The sequence below is a fragment of the Trematomus bernacchii genome, unplaced genomic scaffold, assembly GCF_902827165.1.
Source record: "Trematomus bernacchii unplaced genomic scaffold, fTreBer1.1, whole genome shotgun sequence".
In the NCBI taxonomy this organism is placed as follows: domain Eukaryota; kingdom Metazoa; phylum Chordata; class Actinopteri; order Perciformes; family Nototheniidae; genus Trematomus; species Trematomus bernacchii.
Window position 1 is genome coordinate 4,439,707 of NW_022987727.1, and position 13,152 is coordinate 4,452,858.

The 13,152-nt window shown below is 42.2% G+C and overlaps 1 protein-coding gene across 6 annotated transcripts in view; it reads left to right on the forward strand.

Annotated features, from left to right (window-relative positions):
- The window catches only part of samd11 (sterile alpha motif domain containing 11), a 47,249-nt gene that overhangs the window by 7,025 nt on the left and 27,072 nt on the right, over positions 1-13,152 (forward strand). For all 6 annotated transcript variants that reach the window (XM_034145415.1, XM_034145416.1, XM_034145418.1 and 3 more), the window contains exon 3: positions 5,655-5,830. In XM_034145415.1, coding sequence (XP_034001306.1) covers positions 5,655-5,830 — 176 coding nt within the window. The remainder of the gene's footprint in view (positions 1-5,654; positions 5,831-13,152) is intronic.

Genomic DNA, 13,152 nt, shown 5'->3' on the forward strand with positions numbered 1-13,152 from the left:
CAGCGCGTGGGGCCGAGGGTGCAGGAGAGCATGAGTGTGTGTGGCCGGGGGGGGGGGGGGGGGGAGGCGGGGGCGGGGGACTTGGTCGCATGCCTGTCCGCCCTGCAGTGCTTTCTCACTTTTTTTCTCTTTCTCTCACACGGCCTTGAACAACCAAGTGTTGCCGAGAGTCGGCACATAAAACACACGTTATCAAGAATCAGATGTATTCTGCTGAGTATGATCGACATTTTCCCTTCATTATAATCTTGCATTTCAAGTCATGAGTGTTCAGTCAGGCAGCATTTTAACATAAGAATAATTTGACTTAGCATCTTAACTGCCATTGCCTCTTTATGAATTACTCACAGCAAAATATATCAGACACTTAAGAAGTAAAAGCTAAGATCGGTTTGATATGTTATTTTCTTCCAATATTGAATATACTCATGTATTTGTTGCACTGTGGAGAAATACCTTCTGTGGTTGGAGATGCACTTTATTCAAAATGAAAATATATCTTTATAGTCACTTCTGTTGACAAAAATATATTTCCGTGTTCATATTGGTTTATATTTAGTGTGTTTCTAGTTTTTAAATAGAATTATCTCAGCTTTGAACTGCAAAATGTGACACTTCACAGCTTTATTAGGGTGTCACATAAATGCTTATTGTACGCTTAAGAACTCTGGCATTGATAATAATTACATAAATGTTGATAGAATATGCTATATTAAATTAGTTTAAGAGTATTATTCTGTAAACAGGACCATACAGTGAGCAATGTTTGCGTACTTGTGGCAATTGGTGTGTGTGTGGTGGAGGAATGCATTTATTTATCTAATTGCCTTAAATACGTGTCGATATGAGCTTTATATTCTTACACCAGAAGAGTTCAACAGGTTTCTAAATATATGTTTGCGTTTTATTCACATCTGTTCGTTATTGATTTTTGCTTTTTTGCAGATATTCGAGTAACTTTGTTTAACTGGCACACTACTAATTTGATTATAATCAGATTAGGCAAATATAAGGCTTGTCAGTTTTTTCACAGCCTGCACAGTATAGTGTGCCATTGTCTGATTTCTTTGTGTTTTAATTCTGAACATGCACCAGAAAGGTCATTGAGTGCAGCCGATGCAAATGGGTGTCTCAATAAAAAACAGTGTCATGGCTAGTGGTGAAAAAGCTTTCATGTTACACAAAGTACAAAGTAGGGTGCGCTGAAAATTAATGAAAGGAAAAACAATAACTCAGTTTCTTCTTGTTTTGTGGCACTAATAAGAGATTTTCTACCAGCTTCTAGAAATCCTTACACATTATCCTGACTATCAAACACATTATATTAACTTTATTATTGGGTTACTGTCGAAATCCGGTTACTGCGAACCATGTAAACACTTTAATCAAACTATTACTTTAATCTGATTATTCAAAGTAATCTCATTTACATACTGAGCGATCTCAATTTGATGAAAGCTGACACATTTGAAGCTAATTACCTTTCATGGGTGCACCTGTGAAAATGTCAGGATCAGAGATGAGGGGATGAGACTAAACAAAGTGAGGATCTTTATTTTTTGAAGAATTGCATTTCAGGCTTACACATGCACACAGTAGACAAATTGTTTGTTTTGGCCTTGTTTCAGAGCTCTTATGTGAGCATGGTAATGACCGCTTCATCCCCTCCCCATCTCCCACCCTCCTCACGCTCATTTTTTCTTCTCTCCTTCCCTGTCGTCTCCTCATTCCCCCTCCCCCCTTTCCCCTAGTGCTCGCGCCAAGTCGGCCCGCCATCCAGCCTCCACACACACACACACACACACACACAAACACACACACACACACACACACACACACACACACACACACACACACACACCACACACACCACATACACACACTTACACACACGCATGCACACACACACACACCACACACACGACACACACGTACACACACCTACACACACCACACACACCCACACACACACACACACACACACGTACACACCACACACACACACACACACACACACCACACACCCACACACACACACACACACACACACACACATAGCGAGGTAACGGCAGACAGGCGCGTGACTCATTAGGCATTCGTCCCCCAGGGAGATCGCTGGGGGGGCGCGTGCGAGGGAGAGAGAGCGCCGCAGCTGCAGGAATGTCACGGCCGGCTACCGCTGTGTGTGTGTGTGTGTGTGTGTGCGCGTGTGTGTATATGCATGTGTGTGTGGGTGTGTGCTCACTCATGCTGGTTGGAGCCAGCGGCAGGGCCCTGCACCTTTCAGGAAATAACGCAAGGAGAAAAAAAACAAAAAACACTTATTAGTCCTCTTTTTCCACCAAGAGCTCATTTAAAAGTCTGAAATACATTTAGAGAGAATGCACTAGATTGCCTTATAATTTAAACGTCTTTGCTGGCAAACATGTAGCCTTGATATTAGCCTCTATTGTTTTTTAATACAACAACATTCCTTTTGCATTTTCACAATTCCCTTGCTACATTTATGAAACACTAAAGCTTTATTACCCATATCTACATCCTAAAGGAAAATGTTCGTAGATGTATGGGTCTTATTAATGACCATATTGAAGTCCTTTTGACTTTTGTTATTACTCAAGACTCTCTTAGATGAAGTAGACCCAGATTACACTATATCCAGTACTTTACTCTAGTAGGCTGTTCAACTTCTAGTGTGATAATACAGTCTATTACATTAATATAGCTATGTGTTAATGGCAGGTTTTTCTGAATGTTCGTCATGTTCTGATATGACCATTTCACGTCATGTATACATTGTTGTGTGCACGTGCATCTGTATGTATGTACGTTAATATGTGTGTCTTTAGTGTGAGTGTAAATGTGAAGCCCAGATATATTTCTTGGCTGCCTGACTGACAGAAAGAAAGCGTGGGAGGTGATATTCATAGAGGTGCTTTTAGTGGGACTTTTATGAGAGACTTTTTTCCATGGCTGAAAGGAGGTTGACCACACACAGTAAGGTTGCCTCAGCTTTGTGCACACACACCGTGTTCGTGTGTGTGCACGTACGTGCCTGAGTGCTCAGGCGCCCTTCCTTTGAGCGCTCCTACGTGGGCTGCCAGGGGTGTGTTTGCTTCGTGTTTTGTTTCGGAGAGCCCTCCCCCGTGCTGCGGAAGTGTTGCCGGAAGCAGTGGGAGCTCACCCCCAGTTCTGCGTCAGTGCCACTAAAGAAAGGATCGGGGCTTTCCGGGAGGAGAGAAGAGGGAGGAAGGGGGGGGGGGGGGGGGGGGGGGGGAGGGGTTCTGTCAGCCTGGGTATGTCACGGCCATGTGGGTGGTTGTCCACACACTCACACACACACACTCACACAGCAGTCACGACTGGTCTTAGACAAACTATTCTTGTGTGCACTATTTTGCTGGCATGCTCCAAGTAAAATCCCCTGCTTTAGTGGGGAATTCTAAGGAACAGGTGTGTGAGAGAGTGTGCATGCTTATGAGTGTGTATATGGTGAGGGTAACGTGCATTTGCAATTTTAAGTTTTGTCCTGACAATATGAAGACAGCATTAAGAGACCTCGAGGTGGAGAGTTTATATTTGAAAGTTGTGTTTCTGATGAAACTGTGGTTGAATCCATGGAAAATTGTTGTTCTGATGTTCGGCTCCTTCCTCTAATGCGCCATGTCTGAAGCTCTAGCACTAACTTTCTACAGCAAGGCCTTGTGTGGAAAGAGCAGAAGTATAAGAAAGTATTTCACTGTCCTCAAACACTGGAGCAGAACAGGAAAGAAGAAAGGAGGAAAAACCTCTTTTCTGGCAAGGCATGATAAAAAAGAGAAGGAGTGAGATGTGCAGAAGTCTGTGGCCTGCTCATCCTGGGGGATGTTTTCATCTTTCTCTGTCTTCCACCCCCCAAACTCTTTTTAATGTCTGCCATTTGAGAGACTCCAGAGGGGCTGCACCTGTTTGCCTCTTGGCTAGGAGCCCCCAAATCCCTCCTCCTGCCCCCGCCTGCCACTCATGCTGCCGCGCTTCCTGGGATGGAAGAACAGGGGAAGGAGGGAGCAGGGAGGAATGGTGGAGAGTGGGGTTGCGTGTGGCGGAAGGGATAGCTCGAGGACTTAAAGGCGTCCGGGAGTCAGAGATGTAGGCGCAGAGAGAGGGAGGGAGAGAGACAAAGAGAGAGAGAGAGACAGAGAGAGAGAGAGAGAGAGAGAGAGAGAGAGAGAGAGAGAGAGAGAGAGAGAGGGGGAAATAGTTTCAAATCCAAGTCCACTCCTCACCGGACAGACTTTCCTTCTGTGAGGCTTTCTCTTGCTCTCATGTTTTGATTCACCACATTCTCTTTCATTTCTGCATTTATTTATTTTTGCACCTTTCTTTTCTATACAAACCCACTTCCCCCTCTCTCTCACTTGTTCACTTTTCCCCTCAGCTTCCTCACTGACTTCCTCCCCGGCTCAATCTCTTCTCCTTTCTTCCATCTCTTTCCTTCTCTACTCCTCTTTCCCCTCTTTCTCCCCCTCCTCCGTTATCTCTGTGATAGGACCATGTTAATCTGCAGTGACCTCTTCAGGTCACATTAAAGGTCGCCCAGCTTCACTTCCTAACATCCCTAGGGCCATTCTCTCCTCTTTATCCCTTCTTCTCTCCGCATACTCCTGGCAGCATTGGAGTAAAATAAACACTCATTTCACGAACCAACTTTTCTCCATATCCGTTTGGTTGTAGAGTAGAAAAGTATGGCAGACGTGACTTCTGTGTTTGGTGCTTAAAAAAACAGCCTGGTGTAAAAGAAGTTAATGCGGAAAAATCCAGTTGAACTAATGTAAAGTATTGGAGGATTTTTTCAGTATTACTTTATAATTCTTTTCACCAAGAGTATGTGTAACTTTAGGATATCTAGCTGGAGGCTGAATGTCAATACAACAGATTCTGTTGTTTTGGTTTCAGTGTGGCTCATTGGTCCCAGCTGCACTGGCATTTCTATTTCTGCAGTTGAAGCACTTTTTTAGCTGGAAGCTTGTATTACATTATTCTAGTTTCTGATGAAGATATTCCAAAACTACTATTAAGTTATATCTGTTGTAATTTATTGTCGTTTATTGTGTTTTGTAGTAATGTGTTTTTATTACATGTACAGCACTTTGGCTCGACCAAAAATCGCTTTTAAATGTGCTTTATAAATAAAACCTGAAAACAGTTATTTGTGTTACTGATGCAATGGTTAAAAAACTCTGCCCTCAGCCCTGTCCAATAATCTCAGGTACTTTTTATTTAGACCGCCCATCATGGTACAAATGGATCCATGTAAAAGTTATTTGGGACAAGGTTTTATTTCAAAGTGTTAATTATATAAAGGTAGATATTGTTGGTTTCCTTATACCATTGAACTGTTTTTTTCAGTTTGATCAAGTTTTTTATTTGAATTGTCGCTTGGAGGGGCATAGACAAAAACTGCCGTCTCGCTAAATATTTAGATTCGTCTTGTATGTACATTTGCTGACAGAACTTAACGTGTTGAATCTTCAATAAAAGAATCATGCAAATGATCAAAACGAGAAAAAAAAACTGTCAGAACATCAAACACAAGCAAATGAAGTATCTCATTCAACAATTTGACAAGCTGTAAATCCTGTTGCTAAAGTGTTCCCTTCTTCTTTGTTTTGCAGAACCGCGGGCGCTTGGCTGAGAAACGAACCATCCCCCTCCCCCCAAACCGGGTGCCCAAGAAGGAGCTGGCCTCCATCTTCAGCAGTGACGACAGTGAAGGCAGCGAGCGGGCCAGTGGGGATCATGCCCACATCAAACAGGAGGACGAGTTGCATTACAGTATCATGAGAAAGAGGTAAGAGCACGTGTGACTCCTGTGGCGATATCTTCAACGTCTAAAATATGCAAACGTTGTGTATTGAGATGGCTACAAAAAGAACATCTCATGAATTGAAAATGATTCAGTTCCTATGTTTGGTCAGTTTCTGTCTAAAAGCAGAAGGGTGCAACATTGTGTGTTAAAGGCTCATTTTGAGACGAACAGACAAAGAACCGTGTTTCGAAAATAAACTTCCAGCGTTTGGGATGTCTAATGGTAGGATGTGTGCTGAGCTTTGAACGTGTTAATTGGTTCGTTGGTTTGCGTCTTGTAGCTCCTGCCAAGTCTCAGTGAATCTGTCTTGACTTGATATTGAAAGGCTGAGTTACCTGAGTCATCGCATCCCATGCTGTGCTTGGGAGTGGTTTGGGAGTATTTCATATAAAACATTTATAGGTGGTAACGTCTTCATGTCATGATGATATACCTTTTAATCTTAAGCTTTAAGAATGTTTTAAAATGGTTATAAAAAAATATCTTTAGAATCTATGTTCATTAAGATATGCAACCATTTGTGCAGCAAATTATTATATAAAGTGCACATTTTTAAATATGATTATCATTTCATATATAATAATATTAATTTAGTTGAAAACACAAACATTCACTAGTACATGCTGCCTTTTAAAAACACCTAGTATCTATAAACAGTAAGTCTTTGGTTTATTTTCTAAATTAAACAAAGTTGCTTTTTTATATATATCATTCAATTGCACACTAATGGATACACATAAGATTGCACTGGTCATACAATTGTAAACTACATTTACAAAAATCCTGTCCGGAGTCAAGTGAAGATTTCTGTTCACATCTTCATACAGTACATGCAAATGCACCCATGCAGGGTTACACTGAGGTTACCACATTAAGAAATGAAAATAGGCGCTCCCAATATCTAATGGCCTACACTCGGCTACAAACATGATCTGAATAAAAGATGCAGTTATACATATTTTTTCAATGATTTCCCTATACAATCGTTGATCCATTTGAAGTGACAGAAATAAAGACATTCTCCATCTGGAACAAACATCACAGAGATTTGTGATGACTTGTTATGTACATGACAGGCTACGGACAGACATAATGCAGAAGCTGTTCATTGATTAACCTCAGAAAGTCCCCAGCTGCATTATAAGCAGCTTGTGCAACCTCATTACTGAAGGGGATGTTTTTCATGTCTTGAGACTTGCGTGTGACACGGCGGACAGCACAGCAACTGTGAAGCCTTAAATGGATCCAGTAACCTCATTTAAGAGGGCTTCCCCTCCCCCTGACACTTGTGCCGCTGGCGTGTTAAGATGATAATGAATTTAAAGAACACTTATGACTAATATGTCAGGCTCTTACCCTTTGAAAGGCGACGGACTCGCTGGAGCCGCGGCTCCGGTCTGTCCTGGGCATCCGTCTCAGCCCTGCTTTATCCCCTCGTGTGGGTCTGGACGAACGGGATAATGGGATGTCCAATCACGGAAATGTGATTTCCATTGACCGCAGCTTCGTAAGTGAGTCGTAGAAGGGTCTTAACAAATTGGATTTAGCCAATGGATGTGAAAAATACAGGGCCTCTGTATACATGTGTGAGCGTATCAGTGCTGTCTCATCCACACATCATCAAGGCTGGCGGCAGCACTGTGTCTCACCCACTTGGTTGCTTCAACCTACCTACTGTCATTATGCTTTAATCTACATCGGCACGTCGAAGCCGAACATCCAAAAAATATATCCTAACGTAAGGCTTATGCAGTAAACTGGAGGTGGCATTACATTAGAAGATATTTATGGCTTTCAACTCCACTCCAGTGTTTTAGTGTATAGTTTAATATAAAATATCACTCTCTGAAACATTAGAGCAGATTGTTTGGTTGGTTCAGGTGTCTGGTTTTGTATTGAGAGGATTTGTCTGTCAGTGTCAACAAGTGCTGCTGTCGAAGCTCATTCATCATTCTCATCCGGTCGCCCCCTCAAGTTCATTATACACAGGGACACCTTCTTTTAACCAGATTAATGTTAATATTTGCTGGCTCTGCTGACAATTAGTTTAGTTTGTTCTCCACAGATCTGTGCTCATGCTGCTGAATAAGCACCGAGCACCTAGAGACTGAACTGCTGCCAAATCACAGAGCAAACCAAATAATCATTATCACAATAAGGTGTATGCAGAAGATCCTTGGGGTGTGAGAACCAACGTCTAGTGATGCTCCTGTGAAACACACAGGAACTGAAAGGCAAAAACAAAGTCACGTTTTATTATCACCTTTGTGTATTGCCTTGGTATCAGTGCTGCAAATTGTTTCTATCTGACATTTTTCTAACACTGATTTATGGATTTCAGCTCAGGGACTAAATATTTGATACTGGTACTTTTTGAATTTAGTGACTTGAGAGGGGCAAGACAAAGCCTCTCTTAGGGTTTGTTTTAGTCGCCTGAAGATAACAAGGCTTTGATTGAAAAGTGCTGACTGAGAGTCGGGGTAATTACCCGCCAACCAGCGTAGATTTTATGTTACACCCGCTGACGTCTGAAGAAAGAAATCCTCCATACCCATTATTAGCATCACCAAAAACAAAGGCAGTTTCATAATTTTGAATCATGCATTAGATCATTTGCTACTTGATCACTTACATATGCAAATGCTTCCTTCTACAAAAAAAATATTAAAACATACCAAGTTGTTTGGTTTATGTTCAACTTAATCTGACTGTCAGAGGCTAACACTGTCTTCATATACAGTAAGGGCCATATTGTCCTGTTCTCATCCACTCAGCAGGGCGTAGCTGATTGAAACCAACATCCCTAACCTACCAACATCTCATATAATAGGTTATCTTCTGGCTTCTCTGCATACAGCAGCAACGTTTGATTTAATGTGGGTGTCATTTTGATATTCCTGGTTAAAGCATTGAAGTGTGAAAGCAATTGTTCATATACATTTAAAATAATCAGATTTTACTTCTTATTTTGTTTTACAGCCAACCTCTCTATATGAGAACATATATTTTCATTGAGCAGCATTGGCACATTTTGGTTAATGGAGGTCTGTACTCAATCTGTGCAATAAGCAGAGAAAAAAAAAGATATTGAAGCCCCTGTATGTGTTTTGCATTTGACATTTTGTCCTCTGGCTTTATTGAACAACTGTGTCATTGCCTTATGCCAGTAAGAGGTCACGGACAGTGTGAAATTACTGGAAGTGGCTCTACCCTGAAGCACTAATTAGTGCACTTGGAGGTTTTATAGCGTTGTAGAGGAGCTTTCCGCTTCAAGAATCTTTGGCCTTGTTTACACGCATTTACCATGGCAACATAGTCACAGCAATTTAGTAGTTGATTGGGCGTTGGCTAGCAGCAAGACGTCCGTTGTGTTCACATAGACAGTGTTTTGTTTGTTAACTCCCACAGGATCAACGAAAAAATGGTCAGCAGTTTTCCAGTAATTTTAGTCTCAGATTTGGCGTTTGATTGAAGCGTGAGTTTCATCATTTCCACATGTAAAGAATACAGTGTTTACTAATCACGTCTTACACTTTGTTTGAATCAGCCAAATATATTAGGAGATCTGGCCCTTTAATGCACTGTCCATGGTGCCACAGTGTGCCCCAACACATTACATTAGACTGTAAATACTACAGATCATTTTCATTAAAACTATTGTTCTGAATTAGAAAAATTAGAGAAATATGAGCAAAAAACATCTCATAAGGAGAAATTAGCAGTAAATCCAGCAGTAAGTGCATAGCTCAGTGCTCAGTGAACTTTAATGCAACACGGCAAACTTACCATGTTTCCATTGTACTTTTCCTTTACTCCCTTGGCTGCCTTATCGACCTCATGTCAGCTTGTACAGCAGAGCAACAACAAGGAGATGTGAAGTCCAAGTGAAGCCAGGCTACTCTTACTTATTTATGTATCCATTTCTGTATTTATTCATTAACCCCTCTGCTGTGTTCCCAGTTGTGGGGTTTCTATCAAACTGTGAGCAGCATGACAATTGTGTTTCCATTACCAATAAGAATCAGACAAAATGTATACAGAACAGATTGATATTCAGTCTTTAATTTTTGAGGGCCAAAAGTTTAGATCATTTTAAAATAAAATGCTTTCACATCTCCTCCTGCGGGACCATGATTGAAACTTGACTCATTCATTATTTTGCTCAGCATTTGTCCAGATCTACTTCCCACCATGCTCTGGTTGTTGAATATTACATACTGCCTGGTAGTATTTGAATGTTGCTCTTGGCCACCTGTGCAGGTTAGAGGCTGTGTGTTGGGGCTGTTGTTTTTAGAGCAAAAGGGGTCACACAGGAAACCTGCAAGCACAAGAGGTTACACACAGCGCTTGCAACCTTTCTCTCTCTTCGCTGTCTCTCTTTTCTCCCCCTCCTCATCCAACTTCTCCACCTTCACATCCCTGCTGTCTGTCTGTCAGCACTTTCCCAGTGGTGGTGTGAGACATGGCGTCAGGGTGCCTGAGCTGCCAGCTTCTGCCAGCTCACGCTGTGACCTCCAGCCCCGCCACCTCAGCTCCGCGTGCCAATGCCACAGCAGGCCACCACTGGGCATTTACAATGAGTCGACTGCCTTTGCCAGGAATAGAGATTTTTCATGCTGTTCAGACTGACTTTGAATGGTAACGCCTACTGGAATGGTAGAAGGAGCACAACCTTTTCTTACTCAAAGAAAAAGCCCCTAGAAGTGTTCTGACTGATTAATTTTTCTCAAACTAGCCATTTTTATAGCATTTTTATGGAGATCCATGATTTAGCAATACAAAGTTTATTTATCATTAATGTGAAAATATAGAAAAGTAATCTACCACATATTTGAGTATTGAGTAGCAAAGACTGTGATAAGTGATGCAATATGTGTATTTTGATTGCTTAGACAAGATCCATTAAAAGAAAGAAGTAGTAATGAGTCATAGCATGATTGGATAAGTTATAGCCAGACTGTGTAGTATCTCAGTAATGTTGGATACCAGCGGTATCCATGACAAACGTTGAGTATTAACACATATTTGTCATCCCGTTTCTGGGTCAGTGCGTCTGTCCTGTGGCCAGAGAAGAGGGGTATGGTATTGACCAGTTTAGGGATGAGCTGAGGATGAGATGATTGTCTCCGGTGTGCACCTAGGTGATAAGAAGGGAGCTCATGTCCTTCTTCGCTATCAGGCCCAACAGCTTCAATACACCCCCACCCCCCATCCTCTCCAAGGCCCCCGTCCTTCCAAGCCGTCCCCGGCCTTAGGAGCTCCTTAGGGAGCGCTGACTCAGGTGACTGGGTCTTAAACACCGTCTCGAACCCCCCCTTCATCTTCCAGGGCTTGAGTATGACCTTCCCTCCACCCAGAGAAAGAGAGGGGGCGGGGGTTGAGGAAGGGCAGCGAGGGGTGGGGATAGGGCTAGGCCCTCATTAGCCCAAGCCCAGGCGGGACAGCTCAGGAAAAGTGTGCTAATTACCCCCACTAACAATGTCCTTGCCGTTCATGGCTTAGAGCGTCCACTTTGCCACGGGATAATTACCCCGTCACCTCTCGGAGAAGTTCAGGATGGCATTATCATGATCACTTTAAATTATGGATAGAGGGTGGTGTAATATGCAGCTAGGTGGTTGAGTGATTTGGCTTTAGTTTCTAACTGTAGAGTGTGTAACTGCAGTTTGTGTGATGTGTTTTTTGTTAGAGTCACTGGTTGACGCAGATACATTATTATATGAATTTAAGCTCAATTTAAGAAAACCCTGCATCTCATTTTCTTTTTGAAGAAAACCATTGGGCTCTCAGACACAGATACCTACTAATTTTAGCAAGTTATACTCTAAAATAAGACGTCTATAATTAGCCTAAAGAGTTTGCCACAGTCCAATCAAGCGTCCTTTTACTAAGCAACTGGTGGTGATTGTTTTTTCTGGGACTTTTTCCTGAGTCATTGGTTCTCTGTCACCGATTGATCACTTGTAAAGCCAGCATGGCTAGTGTTAGGCCCTTCGATGCTTTCCTTCATCTTTTCTGTTAGCGTGTGGAAAACAGCTTGGCGACCAATAGCCTGACATTACAGCAGGAGCCTGTAATCATGGGACTGTAAAAACCCAAATCCAGCAGCCGCAAACAGTGTGGCCTCGTCATAGTGGTGGCAGCTAAGAACCATTCACCGCTTCTGTCCCATAAACTGTGCTCGCCGTGTCATACCAGACCCCCTTCATACATGATTCTGCTTTCAATAAAGTTGCCAGCTAAGCCTATAAACGAGATTCCCGCTGACACAAGAGGATGCTGATACCATCAAACTGACGTGTTTAAATGCTGCATGTTTATAGGCTTATTTTATGAACATAATGTACACTATCATTTTGTTTCCTATTCGTTTTAGCTTCAAATGCTCTTCCATGTAGCATACGTTTCACAATCATTTTACTGTAAATTATATTAGACCAAAACCTGATATATTCAACCCTCTACCTCTCCTACCACACAAGCTGTTTGCCATTACACTGTGACTACGCTGGCACTGCACCGCTGCTATACTCCCTCAAACTCTAAACGCCTATTTCCCATCATTATGTCGTTTAATGCGATCTGGATGGTAATCAGGTTGCAAATGAAATACCTCCATGACACAGTTGTTTGGGTCCAGTGTGGGGAGGTAAGAGAGGCGCCTGGTGGAGCGACAGAGTGGCTCCAACCAGACCTGGGCTTACTCTGTGAAGCCTCCTCCTGCTCCTCCTTTGGGTGCTGGAGGGCAGGACATGGTATTTGAGAGACTTTAGTGGACTTCTCCTGTTGAAACGTATGACAATAAAAAACCTGAATCCAATAATCATATACACCAGATTCATTCTACCGGTTCATGGTTTGTCTGGTATTTTGTATCATCTGTCATTTCACACTTTTCAATTGCCATATTTCTCTAAAAACAGCAGTTGGCGACCCAAGTAATCAAGAGCAATAATCAGGTTTTAAGCTGCTGAACTGCTTATGAATTGTGAATATGTTCGTTAATGCATCTTAGTGTGGAAGATGAGTAGGGATGAGACCCAGAAGTGCTGCATGCAGTATCTGTCAGAGTGTATTACACACCTCAGAGCTGAAAGCCTGTTGACAGGACAGCCACTTGTAGCTTCTGAGTCTGTGTGGAGGTATGCGTTTATGAGAGTGCTGTCTGGAAGGAGGATTTGTGTGTTAAATACATACTGTATATAGTGTGTAAAATAGCATGCATTTATGTGCTGCTGCTGCTGCTGCTGCTATATTAAACATTCATTTAGATTGCATTGGGGAATTACGTTTGTTAAGGGCCG